The 23,650-nt window shown below is 46.8% G+C and overlaps 2 protein-coding genes across 2 annotated transcripts in view; both read left to right on the top strand.

Annotated features, from left to right (window-relative positions):
• LOC148684501 (maestro heat-like repeat family member 5) overlaps nt 1–3,615 on the top strand; it is a 50,331-nt gene extending 46,716 nt beyond the window's left edge. The window contains exons 12-14 of the mRNA XM_088653158.1: nt 982–1,100; nt 1,550–1,699; nt 3,276–3,615. Of these exons, the coding sequence (XP_088509284.1) occupies nt 982–1,100; nt 1,550–1,699; nt 3,276–3,434 (428 nt within the window). The 3' untranslated portion in view covers nt 3,435–3,615. The remainder of the gene's footprint in view (nt 1–981; nt 1,101–1,549; nt 1,700–3,275) is intronic.
• LOC148684498 (maestro heat-like repeat family member 5) overlaps nt 1–23,650 on the top strand; it is a 439,917-nt gene that overhangs the window by 286,500 nt on the left and 129,767 nt on the right. Inside the window, exons 17-19 of the mRNA XM_088652738.1 lie at nt 4,260–4,407; nt 4,909–5,066; nt 5,866–6,003. Coding sequence (XP_088508864.1) covers nt 4,260–4,407; nt 4,909–5,066; nt 5,866–6,003 — 444 coding nt within the window. The remainder of the gene's footprint in view (nt 1–4,259; nt 4,408–4,908; nt 5,067–5,865; nt 6,004–23,650) is intronic.

Raw genomic sequence — 23,650 nt, 5'->3', positions numbered from 1 at the left:
GCTGGGAAAGGGGGTGTTTCTTGCAAGCCACAGGGTGGGAGATCTGTAGCCCGACAGAGGCTGCTCCAACTCCCAGCATCCCTGAGTGTTGCCCATGCTGGCTGCCGCTGGGGTTGATGGGAGTTCAGGAGGGCCAGAATTCGTGCCAGCACTGGCCTAATGCAAACACCCCATTGGCCAGAGACGAGAGGGCAGTTTGAGGGGAGGGATTCACTGCTTAGGAAGATAAGAAAAGCCTTCTGGACCAGACCAGTGGCCCAGCCCAGCCCAGCATCCTGTTCCCACAGGGGATGGCCAGATGTCTGTGGGAAAGCAGAATTTGAACTCCAGAGCTCTTTCCCCTTCTGGGGTTTCCAGCAACTGGCCTTCAGAAGCATTGCTGCCTCTGACCGTGGAGGCGAGCAGAGCCAGCATGGCTCATAGCCCTGGGCATAGCTGCCAAGTTTTCCCTTTTCTCGCGAGGAAGCCTATTCAGCATAAGGGAAAATCCCTTTAAAAAAGGGATAACTTGGCAGCTATGGCCCTGGGTAGCCTTCTCTCCCATGAATTTGCCTCATCTTCTTGGAAAGCCATCTTGGTCCATGGCCTTCAATGCCTCCTGTGGCAAGGAGTTCCAAAGTTTAGCTGTGCGCTGCAAGAAGAAGGACCATCCTGAAACTTCAGTTTCAGTTCTCGTGTTAGGAGGGAGAGAGAAAAAGCTTTCTCTCTCTCCACTTTCCCCTTGCCATACATTGCATCTCCTCTTCCTCGCCCTTTTTTAAAATGGAACCCCCCCCCCAAATGCTGCAACCGTAGAGCTCCATAGCCACCCCAGTCCTTTTGGTTGTCCCCTTCCGAACCTTTCCCCGTTCTGAATTATATTTTTTGAGGTAAAATTGATAATCTTTTTCTTGGCTACAGTGGGAAAGCTGGAGGTATTGTGCAGGGAGCCCTAATGCTGTGTTCTTTTGCATGCATATCCCCAACCCTGACCCCGTTTAGCTAAAAAGGTGGAGATGAGGCAAAAGAACCGGAAAGGCAATGCGGTGAAATGGTATAGAGAAGACTTCTTCATCCTTGGGCCCTCAGTCTTCTACAATGACATCTCCAAAGTGGCCAAGGTAGGTGTGGCTTTGGGGACTGTTTCTTGCTAAGTCCGCAGCCAGCTCTCGGTTAGCAGAGGTTGGTCCATTCAGGCCAATGGGGCCCTGCCCCACCAACCTCCTCAGGCAGCCCCCACCACCTAGGGCAGGCTTCCCCCATCCCTGACCACTGGTCCTGCTAGCTAGGGATCATGGGAGTTGTAGCAGTGTCATAAGCAACTTTAGATGGGGATTGAAAATAGCAAGGCGTCACCCGAGTCTTAGTTTTGTTTGTTGTAAAATCTTCCAATTCCTTAAATAAACACAGAAATAGAATCCGAATTGGAGAGTTGGAAGGGACCCCGAGGGTCATCTAGTTCAACCCTCCGCAAGGCAGAGTGGAGATGTCTTTCACTTTGTTTGGGCTACTGAAAAGTGGTCAGATGTGGAGCAGAAGAAAACTCCCTCTTCTTTCTTCTTTGTGCCAGGCCTTTGGGGAGCACCTCACGCCGAGCCAGGTTAATGAAGTTGTGCTGACGGCAATTGACAACTTGGCCGTAGAAGACCGAGCCATCTCGCAGGCCGCGGGAGTCCTGCTGAGTTCCTTCCTTGAGGAATGCGGGATGGACATGGAAGATGTAAGGCTCCAAATGGAGGCGGGGGGAGCAGGATGTAGAATTTGCTTGTTTCTAGGGATGTAAGAAGGCATCTGTCACGGTGGCCGGAGTGGGCTACTTCAGAGTAACGACTCTACACAGCTCTGCATTTTATCTTTTATTGGTGCTGAGTATTTACAGTGCTAATGGCGGTGCTATTTACAAAGACACATCTGCTCAGCTTGAATCAGAACCTCCAAGTGGCTTTTGGCGCGTCTTGCGCCAGCATAACAACTTGGGGAGACCCATCCTCTTCCCCCGACGCTTTCTGCGCAATTCCGGAGTTGGGGGGACGGGTCTGCCCCCCTTCCTTCCCCCTTCCTGTCCCACCTGGGACGATGGCTCTTCTACCCTGCCAGAGCCTTGGACACCACTTCCTGTTTCCCCACTTGAGCTGGAGCTTTCCCTCTTTTCAGCCTCGCTCAGGGCTGGGCTGGAACTCAGGAGGGGAGGGGCTTCGCGATACCCCTTGTCCCTCACAGCATCGGTTTGCCTCTGTTTCCATTCTGCTGCAGTTCGGCTTCCAAAAACCAACCACCATGTTTTTTTATCTCGCTGTCTGCTATGACAGTACAGTGGTACCTCGGTTTAAGTACACAATTGGTTCTGGAAGTCTGTACTTAACCTGAAGCAAACTTTCCCATGGAAAGTGATGGAAAGTGGATTAATCCGTTCCAGATGGGTCCGCCGAGTACTTAAACTGAAATACTCAAACCGAAGCATACTTAAACCGAGGTATGACTGTATTTTAATTTGTCAATGCAAAGGAAACACAATGTGAGCAACACAGAGGTTCATGGACCGTGCTATTGCAAGGTGCAGCTTCCTAACTTAACAGGAGAGATGAGTTAAGCCGGCTCTTTGATCTGTTTTATATTTCTTCTCTGGTTCTCTTTTGTAAGCTATTTTGAAAATCTAAATACATGTTTTCAAACAAACAAATAAACAAATAGTCATTTCTTTCTCATCCTGGTATTAAAAAAAATAAAAATAAAAATTTCCACAATTTCACATAAAATTCCAATACATAATAAATTTTCCTTTCTTTTTCCTACTTTCCATCCCATTTTCCATGCTGTTTCTTTATTCTATCACATTGCTGCACCCTTACTTCCCTCTTTTGTATCATAGCAAAAATACAATAATCTCTCATTATTTCCATTGCTCAGTTCAAATCCTGCTTGCGGATTTGTGATATTATAATATTTCTTCAAATAGTTCTCAGAAGACTTCCATTAAACATCAAACAGTCGTGGTGAAGTTCTCTTATTTTAGTTCCCAGCTTTGCTTATCCATTCTTTTGAACTTCTTCATCTTTCCATTTCTGTGCATAGAGAATCCTAGCTGCTGTAGTTAAAGACACAAATAACTTAACCGTCTTTGGGGGAAATTCTGTCCCTAGAACCCCCAAATCTTCACTTTTGTGTTGTTTCTTTTTCTTTGGGGAGGGGGTATAAACACTCTGAACATCTTTTTTATCATTTCCCCCAAATCCCTCGTTTTCTTTCAGGTCCACCACACTTTCTTATCCCGGTCTTCTTCTTTTATCTTCTTCCAGCTGCCCATGGTTGTCAAGGAGATTTACAACCATCTCCTGAGGATCCCAGACTCCCGGGCAAAAGAAGAGGCTCTCATGGCAGTCGTCAACCTCGCCACGAAGCGTCTGAACCCAGTGGTCGACAGCCTCTTGGACTGCTCGATGGACTGTGATGAGTAAGGATCTCTAAGAGATGACTGTGTTGCGGGGGATAGATCCATTTTGCCTGCAAATCTCAGGACGTCTCAGATGCCCTGCATAACCTCGATCCGCCAAGCCAGGCCACAGCCCATCAGCCACGGGTGGGGATTTCCCAACTCTGTGGCATCTCCCAGGTTTTTGAAGTAGAGTTGGCAACTTTCTGCCCTCGGGAAGCTGCTTCCTCTGTGGGAAAAGCAGTACCCACTGTGGCTCAAACCTCTGTTCAAGATTCAGATGGAAGCCATGCCAGGTTTTCCACACTCACACCCACCCACCCACACACACACACACACTCACACACCCCTTCTGGACAGTTGCGAGGGACAGGGAACAAATTCAGTTTGGGTCACTTTGAAGTGAGAGCTTACATCATTTGCCGTTTCCAAAATGAGAACTGTCCTATTTCAAAATTCACACTATTCTGAATTTTTCAATGCAGTTCTCCAGTCAAGTAACACACACACAAAACACACACACACACACACAAAACACAACACACAAATGCATGAACTGGTGGTGGAAATAACATATAGGAAGACATAAAATTAGGGGAGATTGCTTTGCAAAAGGTATATATGCCAATGTGCAAAGTTTTCGTGATGTGGAAATGGGGAGGGCTAAATTTAAGGGGTTTCTTCATTTATATTTATTTATATTGAATCTCGTACGTGCAAAAAATTGTGCTCCGAGTTGAGTTGTCATTTCTTTCTTTGGTAATGTATGTGCAATGTAGAGAAAACAGAAAAGGCCTGACTTTTTTTAAGAAACGGGGGGAAATAAAAATTCTCTTTTGAAAAATTGCAGACAAGCTGCAGCCATCTGGAAGGCCTTGGCGGCCAATGCGTATTGCCGCCCCAAGCTGCTGAGACCCCTCCTTCAAAGGCTACAAAATGAAGACCCCAATGCAGAGGTCACTTACAGGCGACGCAGCACTTCTGTCATGCCAATGGTGGTACGAAGCCCCTCCGTTTCTCTCTCCTGGGTTGTTCTTGAATGGGAGCTGGATGGGGCTGGGGGCTTCTTGCAGGGGGGGGGTGTTCTGCTTAGCAGCATCTTAGTGGTCCATCGCTGTGGGGCAGGAAAGGCTCATCTGGTAGCAGGGGGGGGGACACCTGCTGATTTCTAAGAGCAGGCCGGGATATTTTGGGGTGTCCGTAGTCCTTCCTAAGACCCATCGAAATATAAGAATGGAGAAATAAGAAATATAAAGAATTGGCAGCAGAAAAGAGAAAGCAAGGGGGCCTGGGGGGGGGGTCTTCTGGAGCACAGCCCTGGCTCAGTGGCAGCGCACCTGCTTTGTATGAGAAGGGCCCCAGCATCTCCACGGTTGGGTGTCCCTCGCCTGAAACCCTGGACAGCCACTGCTAGTCAGCGTAGACAATACGGAGAGAGATGGAGCAGGGGTCTGGGAGATCTTGGCCTGAACGCTGTTCTCCTGTCCTTTTCCCTCCAGGCTACCAACGTTTTGTGCTGGCTGCTGTCGCTACCTGAGGCTGGAGCTATAGTGGAGGACAAGTTCGGCCACCTCCTGCTTGCCCTGGCCACCCAGCTATACTTCTTGCTTGGGGCGAGCAGAAGAAGTATAGCTGGCCCCCGCCTCGACCCGCTGGCGTAAGGGACCTGCTAATACATTTGGGGTGGCCCTCCCTCCCTTCTCTCTCTGGGCGCTTGCAAGCCTGACCCGTGGCCGTCATGGCTCAGCCCTCACCAAAGAGATAGGCTTCATTTGGAGATGGAGGCCCTGCTTCCCCAAGCCCTGTGCTCTTCAGTCCTTTTGGAGCACAACTCCCACCAGCCCCAGCCAGCGCAACTGGGCTGAAGATGCGAGTTGTTGTAGTCCAAAACATCGGAAGGACACTAGGATGGGAAGGGATGTTGGAGACTCTCCCGCCCGCACGATGGATGGGCTGATTGGGGTGCCATGGAACCTGAAGTCTCCATCACGTGCTGGAAAGATGTGGGAGGGAGGCTGGGGGAGCTGGGGGTTGTGGCTGGATCCATCAGGCCAAGCAGCTCAAGACTGCAAGCTGCCAAGGACCTCCAACTCCCCAGGTGAAGCTACCCATCATCGGAGGCCCCTCTTCATGTGCCTCCTCCACGAGAAGTCCGGCGGGTGGGGCCTTTTCTGTGGTGGCTCCCCATGAGTGGGACGCTCTTCCCCAGGGAGGCTTGCCTGGTGCCTTCCTTAGATACCTTTAGATGCCAGGCAAAAAGGTTCCTCTTCAGTCCGGCCATGGGCGGATTAACACCCGACGCCCTTTCCATTGCTCGGCTTTGTTCCGGCTTCTATGATTTCTTTGGTGCTTTTTATCTTGTGTTTGCCCCGAGATCTACGGGTGACGGCAGGATACAGTTTTTTTAATGGATAAATGAATAAATAGAATCTTCTTCATTCTTTCCCTTGATTCAGGACCACTGTGCAGGCCCTGCAAGACCTCATCCGCACTGGTGGCTACGCCAAAGAATACAGCACATTGCGGGAGGAAAGGTGCTGGGAGATGCTGGCAAGTCCAGGAGGCTTTTTCCAAGGCATTCGTCTTCTGATAAGGTAAGTTGGTGAAAAGGGCTGGCAGGGGAGGCCTGCTTTCTGGGAAATGGGGATCAACTTACTCTTGATTTCATGAAATGTGTATGCTGTTTGATTGTAATAAAACAAACAAACTTCCAAGAGATTAAAAGAGCCATGAGAAAAACTAACCAGATGAACATTTGCACCAGCTTTCGAATCATCTGGGTAGGCTGGTCTCAACAAGAATGTTCATACAGGGAAGGTGTCTGTTTGCTCTCCAAAGTTGAGGTGCTGACACACTCCATGTTCTTACAAACGCAGAGCAGGCATTCTGTGGTGCCTGAAATAGTGCCACTTCCGCCAATCGAAGAGGTCGAGTGGTAATATTATGACCATTCCATGGATTCTCCAGGAGGCATTTCAATGTCAGCCTGTAGATCAGCTGAAACAAATGGCCAAGGCAGGAATAGGCTGCGTCCTGAAAAGACATCTCTCAAGCGTCACAGGCCGGGCGGGGTCAAGAGGGAATCCCCCCCCCCTTTACCACTCTCCTCTACATCCGTTTGCATTCACCAGTGTTTCCTAAGTCGAACAGGGCAGACCAGATCCTGCCTGCAGGGGGGTTGGAATGAAATCCGGAAGAGCAAATCTGGATTCTGGGGTTGGCTCGAAAGAAACACTCTTGTTTTGCACCCTTTAGATCTGGGCTGTTTCCTGCCGGCTCAGAGTTAGGCAGGAGCCTGGACCTTCCCCTTCCCCTTCCCCCTGTCTTCAGCAAACTCTGCTGGTTTGGAGATTGATTTGCAGGATACTGCCCTGCACTCTCAAGCATCCCTGCCTTGACAGATCTAGCTACCGTAGATAGAACTTGGGTGAAATTGGAGAGGAGCAGAGGGTGGGCGGGGTGCAAGTAAGGAAGTATTATTATTATTATTATTATTATTATTATTATTATTATTATTATTATGCCAGCTTCAGGCTTCTGCATCCTCTGATTTTGATGTTTCAGGACCTTGTTCACATGCTCCAAAGTGCACCTCAGAACGACTTTCAAACAGGCCAACGACTACTTGCACCGCCTGGACGCTAAAGAGAGGGCAGTTGGGATGGCCTTCTTCTCCGAGGTGAGAGTCGGAAACGGGGAAGGAAGGCCTGCAGGCGCTCCTGCTTTGAACCTCTGTGTGGCACACAGGGCTGGGCTTGGGCGGCTGCAGCCTCTTCTCCTCCCATGGGCGTACCCAGCGAGGGGCAGGGGGGAGCTGCCCCCCCAGAAGCAAAAAACAATTACCGTATTTTACGGACCGTAACCCGCACTTTTCCCCTCCAAAAACTGAAGGGGAAAAGTCGCTGCGGGTTATGGAAATCGGGCTGTTTTCGCCCCCTCTGAGGCTGCAGCCAACGACAGGGGGGAAGGGGGGAGGGGGGAGGAGCAGCCTGAGCTGGGGGGGGGGGCGGACAGGAGCTCCTTCCTTCCTTCCCCCCTCTTTCTTTCTTCCTTTTCTCTCTCTCTCTCACCCCTTCCTTCCTTCCTTCCGTCTCTTCCTTCCTTCCGTCTCTTCCCTCCCTCTCTCTCTCTTCCCCTCTCTTGCCCCCCCCCCCTAGTTTTGATCCTGGGTATTACCTTCCTCCTTCTCTCTTGGCTAAGTATTGGCTTGGTAGCTGTTGTGAGAGTAGCCCAGTGGGGGTGTGGGGGTGTTTGTGTGTTCATTTTTATTATCGCTCTGCAATTCTTTGCCCTATCTCCGCAGAGTATTGTGTGCTGGCTGCTTGCTTTCGTTGGAGCACATGGCCGGTCACTGTCTCCTCCACTGCCTCTTTTCTTTACTTGAGTCTGGGGGATTCCCTGCCTGGGGGGATTCCTTGCCAGCAGTTGCCCTGTCCTCTGGGGGGGGGGGAGTGTTGGAGCTATGGAGGGGAACGCTAGTATTTCAGCCTCCTTTATTTTTGGATTCCTACAACTTTTAAGCAACTGTGCACATATTCAGAACTGGCAATTCCTTGGGAGGGGGTCTCCCCACATTGTTAATTTTTAAGTTGCTCTTGGAGTTTAAGTTGATTTTGGTTTTTTCCTAACCTTGAAGCATCTTTTTTTCTCCCCTTTAGCTATACTTTTTACCGTTTAATTTTTTTCTTCCCACATTTTTTGTTACCATTACAGTATTATTCTTACTTTTACTTTTTAACTTCATTAAAAGAGAAAAACCCTTTCCCCCTCCCCCAATATCAACCCTTCTACATCACTATTATCACCCCATCTCCCACTTGTAAGACATAGACTCCCCCCTTCATTTTATACACCTTTACTCATCTCCTCCTTATCATCCTCACCTACCCCACTTCTCACCCCCCACTCCCACTTGTCTCACTGTTGTTTGACTGCTGGTTGGCCTGCCTTTGAATTGAAACCTGCTTGTCTGACTCTTTTTGAGAGGGGAGCCTTTTCTTAAAAAAAATTAATAATAATTAAAATACTGGGTGGAACAAAGCCGGGAAGCTGTTAAAGATCTGGGAGACTGAAGCAGGAGACCGAGGTGGGTGCAAAACGAAACGCAAGGGGAAGAGGGGGTCAACCCCAATGCCTCTTCAACCTCCTCTCCAGGAGTGGGAGTGAGGGGAGAGGTGGGCTGAAGAGGACCACCAGGAGGCACAGCCCCAACCCCTTGGAGGAAGGCCTGAGCCCAGAGTCCCACTGGGAAAGACCTCTGGGTTTCGCCTTATTTGTCCCCCTTTTAACATATTTTTTAAATAAAAAAAAAGTTAAAGAATTAGTTTTTGGTTTATTAAAGACAGTTATATATATATTACAATGAGACATTTTTGTTATTTGAACTATAAATATCGTGAAGTTATGGTGTTTTCCTCCAAGTGACACACCACCCGAGTTATGCTCAGTTTTTGGGCGCATTTTGACACACCAAGCTCACTGATCTACCGGTATATTATCTTCCCCCTGGTGAAGCAAAGATCTACCTCCCCAGCCCTCTTCTTCCTATCTTGCTTTTCTGCTGCGTTGGTGGCTGTGCTTTAATTTTTGTTTCCCCTCCCGTTTTTCCTCACCGTATGTATATATAATAACATTTGGGTTTCCTTCGCCTTTTCCGTGCTGAAATGTCACAGCCTGAACGACCATGGCTTGCACCCCCCCCCCCAGTGCTGCCCAAGGGAGGAGGCCAGAAGCAGTGGCCACGGAGAGGCCATGGAGGGGCAGCCGCCACTGTCCTTGGGGACAAGCTCTGGCTCATCCTCCTCATCCTCCTCCCCAAGCTCGGTGGCAGCAGCTCTGGCAGGGGACAGAGGGCCATTCCGGGATCAAAGCAGAAGCCGGTTGGCTTTCGTACCTCCGGGGCTGTCCCTGGGAAATCAGGACACTTGGAGGGTCTGGGGTAGTGAACTTGGCTTTTCGCGACACTTTCTTTGGCCTTGCACACCATCAAGTGTTTTCTTTCTTTCTCAGCTCCTTTTTCACCCAGAGATCGGCCGCCTGTTCAGTCTCCAATACATTATGGACACCTTGATTGAGTGGATGGTGGCCCCCAGCCCCCTCATGCAGATGGGCAGCATGAGGGGGCTGGGCTACATCCTGGAGGACCCCCTGGCGGTGAGAGATTATTATTATTATTATTATTATTATTATTATTATTATTATTATTATTACAATATTATTTATACCCCGCCCTCCCTGGCCAGAGCTGGGCTCAGGGCAGCTAACACCAAATAGAAATTACAGTAAAATGTAGTAGAAGAAAACAACAACAAACCAACAGTTACTTAAAATACAGCTTAAAAGGCAGGCTCAGGATTAGCCCATAAATCAAGACCATACAGGGAGGAAACATCAGATACCCACCCGAGCCAGCTATCCATGCTAGTCCTACATGGGCCATATTGAATTACAGTAGAAATTGGAGTTCTTGGTAAGTTCAAAAGTAAACAAAAAATTACAAGAACTCGGGCCAGAAAGGATAATTTCAAAAATTCTTCACAAAGTTTTATTCAGGATACCTTCCAGTGAACATCAACATCAGGACAAGGCCCTGTTTCGATGATTCTTCATCAGCTGGAATGTAAAAGTTAACATAAATCTTGTAATGAGAAATTATTCAACTCTTTAGATATAAGGTTTTAACAAATAAAAAGGACAGAGACTGTATTCAAATAACATTACTGATATATCTGTGAGTGATCAACATAACTTCAACCTTATAGTCTGCTTTCTAAATCAAGATTTAAACTGCTTGTAACGTACAAAAGGCTTGTCTAAACTTAAATAAGAAATCCTCTTACAAAATATAATAGTCCTTGTTACAGGAATACTTGTAGTTTTCTACAAACAGAGTTATAATACTTGTAAAAAACAAAGGTAGCTTACCGAGGTTTCTCAGGTCTAAGTGTACCAAGTATGTTTGCTTTGCTAACTCAAATTGTTTTGAAATAGTCCTACATGGGCCAGCAAAAAAGCCAAGGGGAAATGTATATACCAAATCCCACATAAGGGGTCAGAGTGAGTCCAAGCCAAAGGCCAGGGGGAACAGCTCCATCTTGCAGGCCCTGCAGAAAGATGTCCAATCCCGCAGGGCCCTGGTCTCTCGTGACAGAGCGTTCCACCAAGTCGGGGCCAGTGCTGAAAAGGCCCTGGTCCTCCTTGAGGCTCGGGACCCCCAAAGGGTTGTTCTTTATGGACCTTAAGGTCCTCCGTGGGGCATACCAGGGGAGGCGGTCCCATAGGTACATTAATGCGTTAAGAAGCTGGAGTTTAACAAAAGACTAATCTGGAACCTGGGTTGCCTTTCTGCCTTTCCCGTCCCCAGTTGTCTAGGTACACCAAGAAGCTGCCGGGGGTCCTCCGGGAGCTGCGGGAGCTGCTGCGCTTCACGAAGCCAGAAATTCGGGAGGCAGCGGCCCTTTTAACTGGTAATTGAAAACAATGTTGTTGTTGTTGTTTACCCGCCCCATGCTCCAAAGTCCCAGGGTGGGCTACCACTTTTAAATACAGGCAGTGACTGGTTTCTTGCGATTGGTGCACCCAGCGCAGTGGAGGTGACCCAGAAACGTCACCAAAACATCATTAAGATGTCACTGAAAGGGCAGAGCAAGGGTCAAATGGAGGTGGGGTACGGCAGGGCGGAACAAGGGTGGGGTGGAATGCTTTAGGCAAAACGAGGATTGCCTGTATTAAAACAGAGGTGCGCCCCTGAAGCTTTTTGTGCCCGGGGCAATCCCCCCAGTAGCCCCCACTACACCACACCATTTGCCCTGCAAGAAATCCTGGAGAGCCCCTGTTAGGCAGTGTAGACGGTCCTGAGCTGGATAGAGCAATGCTTTGACCCAGCACTAGTCAGCTTCCTAAGTTCCTACCATTAAACCAGCAAATGGTTAAAGTGATCCGGAAGTTGTTAGCCCCCCCCCCCCCTAATAGAGTACCAACAGCCTCTCGGCCTCCGGTCTGATGAATGTTTTTAAGCTGGACAAAGTATCAAACGCAGGAACTGATCATTTTCTATTGCTCTGTCTAGGGTTCAATGCACAATATTTGAAACCTGACGTGGTGAGCAGCAAAGAAATTGATGCCATTTATCGGGGTGAGTAAGGATCAAAGCATTTTTCCAAAAGCAGTTTTTTTCTGCTGCTTCTTCAGACATAGACTTACCATGCTAAATGTTGTTCAGTCCCAAAAACAACAGCAGATTTTAATTCCTTACACCCAGAAACATATTTTAAAGACCTTTCACTGGAGCCCAGCTCCCTTCCCAGGCTGCTTTTCTTTGCCATTGCAACCCCGCTGTTTTGCAATTCTCCTGTCCTGTACATCAGCCCCCTCCTGGTGTTGTTGGACTACAACTCCCATCAGCCAATGGTAAGGGGTTTCCCCCCCAAAAAATTCTCCTCATTTCCACATCAATGTAGCCCCTAGAAACAAAAAACGGCCAGTCCTGTCTTCTCTAGCTTAATCCTAGAAACCTCTTCCACGTCAACAATCCTGAGCTCCGCAAGCGAATGGGCCTAACTCTGTTCCTGGCAGCTCCTTCTGTCCTTGCTCCTGACAACACATATCCCTGTCCCTCCTTTGAATTTATCTCTTTAAAGATCTCTACACTCTGTGATTTATAACCCTGTTCTGGCGTGGAGAGAGGATTGGAGGAGAGGCTGGCAATGGCTCCTGGCCACAATGGCTCGGCTTCTGAGCACCAGTTGCGGGAAACCACAGGAGGGAACCGGGCTCTGGTGCTTGGGTCCCACTTCTGGGTTTCCGGTTGGCGCATCTGGTTGTCCATTCTGAGAACAGGACGCAGGACATTGGCCTGATCCAGGAGGACTCTGCTGTGGTTCTCATGTTCCTTCTTCTGTTGCAGCTCTCCTGGACCTTCAGGGAGACTTGGACGTGGCTGTGTCCACTGCTGCGGTGGCTGCCAGCGAGGAACTGCTTAGACACTGCGGCAGTAGGGTGTGTCATTTAAGGACGAATTTATTTATTTTTGTGAATTTGCTCAATGAGGGGTTCTAAAAATATGTTATTGCACATGAGGAATCCAAATATGCAATTATTTTTATGATTGGTTGATGATTAGCTTGGTAAATTGAGATCTGTTTGAAAAACACTTTTAAAAAAGCCAAAAACTCGCATTTTGAAGCAAAGTTAAAGTTTTTAATCATTTTATACAAGACGAAAATATAAATAAATTTTGTTTCCAGCTATCATTACTTTATCTTAGAACGTCCTATTATAGTAAAAAAAAGAAAAAAAAATTATGGCAACCTACACGCCATCTCACAAAACCATTTTTGAAACTCCCCTTAGTTTTCAACGTTGGAGGGTGGTGGAATGCTGCTCTTTGAGAAAGGTGCACAGTTGGTTGCAATGTTTTGATGCGAAGGCAGGATTGCTTTGCTTTTGCGTTTGTGTTCTTTCTTTCTTCTTAAAAATAATTTCATGGGTGTTCTATTCTTACTTCATAGCCAAGACTGTTTTACATCAAACAAGCTTGCATGTAAAGAGAAATGAAGATACAGTACTAGATTTTCCCTGTTTAGGGAAGTTTTTAATGTGTGACATTTTAATGTATTTTAATCTTTGTTGGAAGCCGCCCAGAGTGGCTGGGGAGACCCAGCCAGATGGGCGGGGTATACAAATAATACATTGATGTTGTTGTTGCTGTTGTTGGCATAAAGCTGACAACCTGAATTGATATCCAAGCCGTGGGTGGTGGGTGGTCATTTCAGTCTCCTTTCTTTCCTCCCTAGACCAAGTGAAAACATCTTGAGGAGAGTCAACCACTGGGAAGACTAGGACCTTACTAAGAAAAAAAGTATCTGAAGGAGTCGATCACTGTATGATAAAGTTGGACAACGACCCCCAAGGATCTCTCACTCAGCCACCGAATTGTCCAGAAGCTGTTCTTCAGGAGTGCCCAAACTCCTTCGCAGCCTGTTTTCACACATTCTGCCCGACACCAGCTCTGCAATGGGCTTGCCTTTGTGACTTGCTAAATTGTTTAGATCAGGTACTGAAAATTCTTTTTACATATTTTTTTTTAACAGTTCAAAAGCGGTACAGTAGGGTGAAACATCGACATTCACCTTTCACACAGGTACAGCAGCCTTGACCAAAAGAGGAGCCATTTTGGTAGCTCATTCTTTCCCCAGCAGATGACATTTAGTGACTCCTGACTAATGCCTCCGGTTTTCCATTAGGTCCCATCCTTTAATTCCAACGGCCAATTGCCCTAGCCTAGAAGAACATTTGACTTTTCTGCTTTCCTATCCAGAAAGGCTAAACCTATAAAGTACCTACCTAGCACCTTAGGGACCAACTAAGTTTGTCATTGGTATGAGCTTTCATGTGCATGCACACTTCTTCAGATACACTGAAACAGAAGTCACCAGACCCTTATACAGTGGTACTTTGACTTGCGAAGGCGATCCGTTCCGAGGCGCTCTTTGGAAGTCGAAACCTTTGGAAGTCGAAGCATCCATTTTGCGCTTTGTGCATGCGGCGAAAATACTTCCGGGTTAGCGGACTTTGGAAGTCGAAACCTTTGTAGGTCAAGGCACCCGTAAGTCGAGGTACCACTGTATATCGTGAGAGGGAGGGGAGGGGTATTACTCAGAAGGGTGGTGGGAATGGGGGTTTGACTGATAGGTGTGGTAAACCTAAACGACTGTTGACGACTGCAATTGGCCTTACAGGGAAAAGCAAGGGGTGAGATGGCTAAAGATGCAACCATGGAGAGACCTGGTCTGAACAAAGACATTGGATTCTTATCTCACCCCTTGCTTTTTCCTTTGCGTCCCCGCTCCTCCTCATGCAGCTGCACCTTGGGCTAGTCAGTCACGCTTCTCTGAAGTCTCTCAGCCCCACTCATCTCACAGAGGGTTTGTTGCGGGGGAGGAAGGGAAAGGCGATTGTGAGCCACTTTGAGACTCCTTCGGGTAGTGATAGAGCAGGATATAACATTCATACTCCTCCTCCTCCTCCTCCTCTTCTTCAGAACATGATTCATCCAAGCCCCGGGTCCTGTACCCAGTGACGTACCACACGAGACCACCTCATCCAGGTAAGATGCTCGTTTCGTGAAAGTAAGTCATTTTGGGCATCATGCTGCATATGGTCAAGAGAATGGGAACCGACCCAGAGGTGTTTGAGGGCTAAACTATGGACATGATGGCAGCCGTTGTGTTATGTTTCATCATGTGTTTGCCCTGTTCATGTAAAAGCCAAAGAACGTGGAACGTGGGATATGTATCGGGGGGTTGGGACCTCAATTGGCTCGGCCACTTTTGCCTGGTAGGAGGGACAACACATTTTTGGATCACCACATTGTGATCTTGCAGTCGATACCTCGGAGTTGAACTTTACCGCTCCGCATGTGATGGATGGTGATTTCAACCCTGCTTTCCGTAGGAGCCACGTCTCTGGGTGCCCCACACTTGATGTCGTATATTATGGGACAGGTGGGTGTGGTTTGGACGAAAGAGCCTTACACATGTCAAATTGAGACCTGTGCTGGCCTAAATTTGGCTCACAGGCCAAAGGTTCGCAACCCCGGCTTTGAAGACTAAATTATTGGCTGATTAACATTTTAGGGAGCAATCTTTTCCCCGAGAAGCTGGTGCCAAACAAGATTGCTGTAAACTAAACCGGCATCAAGTATTCCAGATCCAAACTCAATCCAGGAGCGGGGCTACTGTGGATAGAGCACACACACACAAAAATCCCAAACATTTTCCAAAGTTTTCCAAAATCCGCCCGGCTGGTGATTTCACCTTTGGAATCTCGGGCATTTCCGGGAAATTCCGGACAGTTCACTTAGAAATGTTGTTTTGCTTGCTTTGCAGCTTTCGGGGGGAAACTGTCCGAAATAGCCCTTCATGAAGAGATATTTTATATATTTATTTGCACACACACACCGAGAGAGGGAGAGGGAGAGAGAGAGAAGAATATATTCCCGTATATATAGGACAGGCCAAAGGATGCTTTTCAGTCTTGATATGTCTGGTGACATTGTTGGAAAAGCGTTGTCTTTTTCTGTATTCGCGCAGAAGCGAGTATGATAGTGACCTACAGTCACAACTCTTAAGTAAAGCCAAGGAAGAAGATAGAAATTGTAGCAGAGCACTTTCTGTCGTGAGTGCTGTGCTGCGAGCTGCTAAAGACCGTTGACACAGGGCTCTTGCTGTGCAGACGGTAAGAATACCTTGCAACAAGCCCGGGATTCTCCTTATTCATGATCCATTTGTGATAGTGAGTTTCAATACAGTAGTGTGAATGTTTGCTCATGACATCTTCACTTATTCAGTTTTTGCACATTAAAAGAAATACCATAAATGGTGCAACAGTTTGCATTAGAAAGAAAGGTAATCTCCAAAGAGGAATCCAGGGATGACTAGCCCTGAAGGATTTTTAGTCTCCCCCCAACCCCCAAATTTGTCATTTTTATATTAAAAAAACACCACTTCTGTGGGTCACCTGCTGGGTGGTTGCTTTGCCAAAGGCAAGGTGCTTCTTTTAAAAGGGGATTCAGAAGCAATACCAAATACGCAGATGAGTGAGAAGATGAACGATTTTGTTCCAAAACAGCAAGCAGTGTATCAATACTTCACCTGCCCCTTGGAAGCCCCCAAAAAGCGGCAAAGCGACTCCCCCAGGTAGCCTCAGTTTGCACAGCCCTGCGGCCGATCCGTCTAAAAATAATCCTGATCACTCCCACGAGTACCCTGCTATTTTTCTGTGAAGCCAAAACCTTTTAGAATCTCCTCGACCCAAAACAGATTCTCCTTAATGGACCCACTTTTTAGTCATACCTACTTTGACATGCAGCCCTCCCCCCCCCCGAGGGTTGAACATGTGTCATTGCAACACTCAGCCTGAGAATCTATCCCCCTCCCGCCAACTTCTGAAGTCATAGAATCGTAGAACCATCAACTTGTAGAGTTGGAAGGGATTCTGGGGTTATCTAGTCCAATTCTCTGAAATGCAAGAATCTCAACTCGATCTTACCCAACCATCGTCCAACCTCTGCTTAAAAACATCCCAAGGAAGGAGAGTCAAATTATCTGATTGGTTTATTGTTTGCCATTTTGTTAGTGACCGTCTTTCTCTTTCCAGCTACTAGGAAAGCCATTGTTGAAGAAACTAGCAAGCTGGCAGACTGCACTGGGAAGACTAGGACCTTACTAAGAAAAAACGTATCTGAAGGAGTCGATCACTGTATGATAAAGTTGGACAACGACCCCCAAGGATATCTCACTCAGCCACCGAATTGTCCAGAAGCTGTTCTTCAGGAGTGCCCAAACTCCTTCACAGCCTGTTTTCACACATTCTGCCCGACACCAGCTCTGCAATGGGCTTGCCTTTGTGACTTGCTAAATTGTTTAGATCAGGTACTGAAAATTCTTTGTACATATTTTTTTTTAACAGTTCAAAAGCGGTACAGTAGGGTGAAACATCGACATTCACCTTTCACACAGGTACAGCAGCCTTGACCAAAAGATGAAACATTTTGGTAGCTCATTCTTTCCCCAGCAGATGACATTTAGTGACTCCTGACTAATGCCTCCGGTTTTCCATTAGGTCCCATCCTTTAATTCCAACGGCCAATTGCCCTAGCCTAGAAGAACATTTGACTTTTCTGCTTTCCTATCCAGAAAGGCTAAACCTATAAAGTACCTACATTTTAGACATTATACAAAGGAAGGCGATTGCAGGAACATCCTCAACAGTCCTGCTCCTACGGAGTTCTCTCTTCATTGCTGCCACCTTGGCCTACAACTCACCGCCACACCCTGCTGTCCTTTTCTCTTCCTCTTCTATAATCTACTTCATTAAGGTTGTTGACATGTGCGCCCCTCACCCTTTTGCACTTTTGAGTGGGGAGTCATCATTTCAGCACAACCCTCTGTTCTTTTTAGAAACCAGGGGATGTCTCCGAGCACTGGCTGGTGATTTCACCTTTGGAATCCCGGGCATTTCCGGCAAATTCCGGACATTTCACCTAGAAATGTTGTTTTGCTTGCTTTGCAGCTTTTTGGGGGAAAATATCCAAAATAGCCCTTCAATGAAGAGATATTTTATATATTTATTTGCACACACAGAGAGAGAGAGAGAGGAGAATATATTACCGTATATATAGGACAGGCCAAAGGATGCTTTTCAATCTTGATATGTCTGGTGACATTGTTGGCAAAGCGTTGTCTTTTTCTGTATTCGCGCATCTTACTTGATACTCCCTGAGAGTTGCTCATGTTTTGTTGGTTTCATTTTCTCGAAGGAGTCGATCACTGTATGATAAAGTTGGACAAAGACCCCCAAGGATATCTCACTCAGCCACCGAATTGTCCAGAAGCTGTTCTTCAGGAGTGCCCAAACTCCTTCGCAGCCTGCTTTCACACATTCTCCCTGACACCAGCTCTAAACCTGCCCTGGACTTGGTTAGCTTGGGAACATTCTACCAGAGCACCAATACCTAAGAGGTAATAATTTTGTGCAAAATGTAACATTTAACATTATATTCTCTATAATTTTCAAAATGGACTTCATGTGATTTCATATGGGCTTATATTGAAGGAAGATTCCCCTCCCCAAACTGCAACAGCAGTTTCTGAATGCATGTGAAAGGGGATAAAGTTCTGGTCTTCTGTTTGCACATACAGCTTTGTGTAGAACTCAGTGTTGAAGTTAAAATACCCTTTTCTTGTACTTGCCTTATGCTTGGGGTAATGCTGTTTTTGAAACTGAGTGGTTAGTTCCTTCTGCATTTGAATTTATTTTCGCCTTTTAATCTTTGGTGGCTCTTTTCTAAACACTGCATTTTGTCAGAATGAAACCAGGAGCAAATTGCTATAGGTTTGTTCGGGAGTACCTATGCACTTGGTGGAGTAAGTTTTTTTTAAAAAAAAATATGGCAACCTGCACGCCATCTCACAAAACCATTTTTGAAACTCCCCTTAGTTTTCAACGTTGGAGGGTGGTGGAATGCTGCTCTTTGAGAAAGGTGCACAGTTGGTTGCAATGTTTTGATGCGAAGGCAGGATTGCTTTGCTTTTGCGTTTGTGTTCTTTCTTTCTTCTTAAAAATAATTTCATGGGTGTTCTATTCTTACTTCATAGCCAAGACTGTTTTACATCAAACAAGCTTGCATGTAAAGAGAAATGAAGATACAGTACTAGATTTTCCCTGTTTAGGGAAGTTTTTAATGTGTGACATTTTAATGTATTTTAATCTTTGTTGGAAGCCGCCCAGAGTGGCTGGGGAGACCCAGCCAGATGGACGGGGTATACAAATAATAAATTGTTGTTGTTCTTGTTGTTGTTGGCATAAAGCTGGCAACCTGAATTGATATCCAAGCCGTGGGTGGTGGGTGGTCATTTCAGTCTCCTTTCGTTCCTCCCCAGACCAAGTGAAAACATCTTGAGGAGAGTCAACCACTGGGAAGACTAGGACCTTACTAAGAAAAAAAGTATCTGAAGGAGTCGATCACTGTATGATAAAGTTGGACAATGACCCCCAAGGATATCTCACTCAGCCACCGAATTGTCCAGAAGCTGTTCTTCAGGAGTGCCCAAACTCCTTCGCAGCCTGTTTTCACACATTCTGCCCGACACCAGCTCTGCAATGGGCTTGCCTTTGTGACTTGCTAAATTGTTTAGATCAGGTACTGAAAATTCTTTTTACATATTTTTTTTTAACAGTTCAAAAGCGGTACAGTAGGGTGAAACATCGACATTCACCTTTCACACAGGTACAGCAGCCTTGACCAAAAGAGGAACCATTTTGGTAGCTCATTCTTTCCCCAGCAGATGACATTTAGTGACTCCTGACTAATGCCTCCGGTTTTCCATTAGGTCCCATCCTTTAATTCCAAGGGCCAATTGCCCTAGCCTAGAAGAACATTTTACTTTTCTGCTTTCCTATCCAGAAAGGCTAAACCTATAAAGTACCTACCTAGCACCTTAGGGACCAACTAAGTTTGTCATTGGTATGAGCTTTCATGTGCATGCACACTTCTTCAGATACACTGAAACAGAAGTCACCAGACCCTTATACAGTGGTACTTTGACTTGCGAAGGCGATCCGTTCCGAGGCGCTCTTTGGAAGTCGAAACCTTTGGAAGTCGAAGCATCCATTTTGCGCTTTGTGCATGCGGCGAAAATACTTCCGGGTTAGCGGACTTTGGAAGTCGAAACCTTTGTAGGTCAAGGCACCCGTAAGTCGAGGTACCACTGTATATAGTGAGAGGGAGGGGAGGGGTATTACTCAGAAGGGTGGTGGGAATGGGGGTTTGACTGATAGGTGTGGTAAACCTAAACGACTGTTGACGACTGCAATTGGCCTTACAGGGAAAAGCAAGGGGGGAGATGGCTAAAGATGCAACCATGGAGAGACCTGGTCTGAACAAAGACATTGGATTCTTATCTCACCCCTTGCTTTTTCCTTTGCGTCCCCGCTCCTCCTCATGCAGCTGCTGGGTGACCTTGGGCTAGTCAGTCACACTTCTCTGAAGTTTCTCAGCCCCACTCACCTCACAGAGGGTTTGTTGTGGGGGAGGAAGGAAAAGGCGATTGTGAGCCACTTTGAGACTCCTTCGGGTAGCGATAGAGCAGGATATCCCATTCATACACCTCCTCCTCCTCCTCCTCCTCTTCCTCTTCTTCTTCTTCTTCTTCAAAACATGATTTATCCAAGCCCTGGGTCCTGTACCCAGTGACGTACCACACGAGACCACCTCATCCAGGTAAGATGTCAGTGCAACACTCAGCCTGAGAATCTATCCCCCTCTCCCCGACTTCTGAAGTCATAGAATCGTAGAACCATCGACTTGGAGAGTTGGAAGGGATTCTGGGGTTATCTAGTCCAATTCTCTGAAATGCAAGAATCTCAACTCGATCTTACCCCAGCATCGTCCAACCTCTGCTTACAACCATCCCAAGGAAGGAGAGTCAAATTATCTGATTGGTTTATTGTTTGCCATTTTGTTAGTGACCGTCTTTCTCTTTCCAGCTACTAGGAAAGCCATTGTTGAAGAAACTAGCAAGCTGGCAGACTGCACTGGGAAGACTAGGACCTTACTAAGAAAAAAAGTATCTGAAGGAGTCGATCACTGTATGATAAAGTTGGACAACGACCCCCAAGGATCTCTCACTCAGCCACCGAATTGTCCAGAAGCTGTTCTTCAGGAGTGCCCAAACTCCTTCGCAGCCTGTTTTCACACATTCTGCCCGACACCCGCTCTGCAATGGGCTTGCCTTTGTGACTTGCTAAATTGTTTAGATCAGGTACTGAAAATTCTTTGTACATATTTTTTTAACAGTTCAAAAGCGGTACAGTATGGTGAAACATCGACATTCACCTTTCACACAGGTACAGCAGCCTTGACCAAAAGAGGAGCCATTTTGGTAGCTCATTCTTTCCCCAGCAGATGACATTTAGTGACTCCTGACTAATGCCTCCGGTTTTCCATTAGGTCCCATCCTTTAATTCCAACGGCCAATTGCCCTAGCCTAGAAGAACATTTGACTTTTCTGCTTTCCTATCCAGAAAGGCTAAACCTATAAAGTACCTACCTAGCACCTTAGGGACCAACTAAGTTTGTCATTGGTATGAGCTTTCATGTGCATGCACACTTCTTCAGATACACTGAAACAGAAGTCACCAGACCCTTATACAGTGGTACTTTGACTTGCGAAGGCGATCCGTTCCGAGGTGCTCTTTGGAAGTCGAAACCTTTGGAAGTCGAAGCATCCATTTTGCGCTTTGTGCATGCGGCGAAAATACTTCCGCGTTAGCGGACTTTGGAAGTCGAAACCTTTGTAGGTCAAGGCACCCGTAAGTCGAGGTACCACTGTATATAGTGAGAGGGAGGGGAGGGGTATTACTCAGAAGGGTGGTGGGAATGGGGGTTTGACTGATAGGTGTGGTAAACCTAAACGACTGTTGACGACTGCAATTGGCCTTACAGGGAAAAGCAAGGGGTGAGATGGCTAAAGATGCAACCATGGAGAGACCTGGTCTGAACAAAGACATTGGATTCTTATCTCACCCCTTGCTTTTTCCTTTGCGTCCCCGCTCCTCCTCATGCAGCTGCACCTTGGGCTAGTCAGTCACGCTTTTCTGAAGTCTCTCAGCCCCACTCACCTCACAGAGGGTTTGTTGTGGGGGAGGAAGGGAAAGGCGATTGTGAGCCACTTTGAGACTCCTTCGGGTAGTGATAGAGCAGGATATCACATTCATACTCCTCCTCCTCCTCCTCTTCTTCTTATTTCGAAACTGTCCGAAATAAAGAGATATTTTATATATTTATTTGCACACATACATACACACAGAGAGAGAGAGAGAGAGAGAGAGAGGGAGAGAGAGAGAAGAATATATTCCCGTATATATAGGACAGGCCAAAGGATGCTTTTCAGTCTTGATATGTCTGGTGACATTGTTGGAAAAGCGTTGTCTTTTTCTGTATTCGCGCAGAAGCGAGTATGATAGTGACCTACAGTCACAACTCTTAAGTAAAGCCAAGGAAGAAGATAGAAATTGTAGCAGAGCACTTTCTGTCGTGAGTGCTGTGCTGCGAGCTGCTAAAGACCTTTGACACAGGGCTCTTGCTGTGTAGACGGTAAGAATCCGTTGCAACAAGGCCGGGATTCTCCTTATTCATGATCCGTTTGTGATAGTGAGTTTCAATACAGTAGTGTGAATGTTTGCTCATGACATCTTCACTTATTCAGTTTTTGCACATTAAAAGAAATACCATAAATGGTGCAACAGTTTGCATTAGAAAGAAAGGTAATCTCCAAAGAGGAATCCAGGGATGACTAGCCCTGAAGGATTTTTAGTCTCCCCCCAACCCCCAAATTTGTCATTTTTATATTAAAAAAACACCACTTCTGTGGGTCACCTGCTGGGTGGTTGCTTTGCCAAAGGCAAGGTGCTTCTTTTAAAAGGGGATTCAGAAGCAATACCAAATACGCAGATGAGTGAGAATATGAACAATTTTGTTCCAAAACAGCAAGCAGTGTATCAATACTTCACCTGCCCCTTGGAAGCCCCCAAGAAGCGGCAAAGCGACTCCCCCAGGTAGCCTCAGCTTGCACAGCCCTGCGGCCGATCCGTCTAAAAAGAATCCTGATCACTCCCACGAGTACCCTGCTATTTTTCTGTGAAGCCAAAACCTTTTAGAATCTCCTCGACCCAAAACAGATTCTCCTTAATGGACCCACTTTTTAGTCATACCTACTTTGCCATGCAGCCCCCCCCCCCCGAGGGTTGAACATGTGTCATTGCAACACTCAGCCTGAGAATCTATCCCCCTCCCGCCAACTTCTGAAGTCATAGAATCGTAGAACCATCGACTTGTAGAGTTGGAAGGGATTCTGGGGTTATCTAGTCTAATTCTCTGAAATGCAAGAATCTCAACTCAATCTTACCCAACCATCGTCCAACCTCTGCTTACAACCATCCCAAGGAAGGAGAGTCAAATTATCTGATTGGTTTATTGTTTGCCATTTTGTTAGTGACCGTCTTTCTCTTTCCAGCTACTAGGAAAGCCATTGTTGAAGAAACTAGCAAGCTGGCAGACTGCACTGGGAAGACTAGGACCTTACTAAGAAAAAAAGTATCTGAAGGAGTCGATCACTGTATGATAAAGTTGGACAACGACCCCCAAGGATATCTCACTCAGCCACCGAATTGTCCAGAATTCGTGCCCAAACTCCTTCGCAGCCTGTTTTCACACATTCTGCCCGACACCAGCTCTGCAATGGGCTTGCCTTTGTGACTTGCTAAATTGTTTAGATCAGGTACTGAAAATTCTTTTTACATATTTTTTTTAACAGTTCAAAAGCAGTACAGTAGGGTGAAACATCGACATTCACCTTTCACACAGGTACAGCTTGTTGTTTAGTCGTTTAGTCGTGTCCGACTCTTCGTGGCCCCATGGACCAGAGCACACCAGGCACTCCTGTCTTGCACTGCCTCCCGCAGTTTGGTCAAACTCATGTTCATAGCTTCGAGAACACTGTCCAACCATCTCGTCCTCTGCCGTCCCCTTCTCCTAGTGCCCTCAATCTTTCCCAACATCAGGGTCTTTTCCAAGGATTCTTCTCTTCTCATGAGGTGGCCAAAGTATTGGAGCCTCAGCTTCACGGTCTGTCCTTCCAGGGAGCACTCAGGACTGATTTTCTTCAGAATGGATAGGTT

This window comes from Zootoca vivipara, chromosome 10 (genome assembly GCF_965207765.1).
Source record: "Zootoca vivipara chromosome 10, rZooViv2.hap1.1, whole genome shotgun sequence".
NCBI lineage: Eukaryota > Metazoa > Chordata > Lepidosauria > Squamata > Lacertidae > Zootoca > Zootoca vivipara.
The sequence above is the reverse complement of the archived record's forward strand: the minus strand, read 5'-3'. Positions and strand labels throughout refer to the sequence as shown.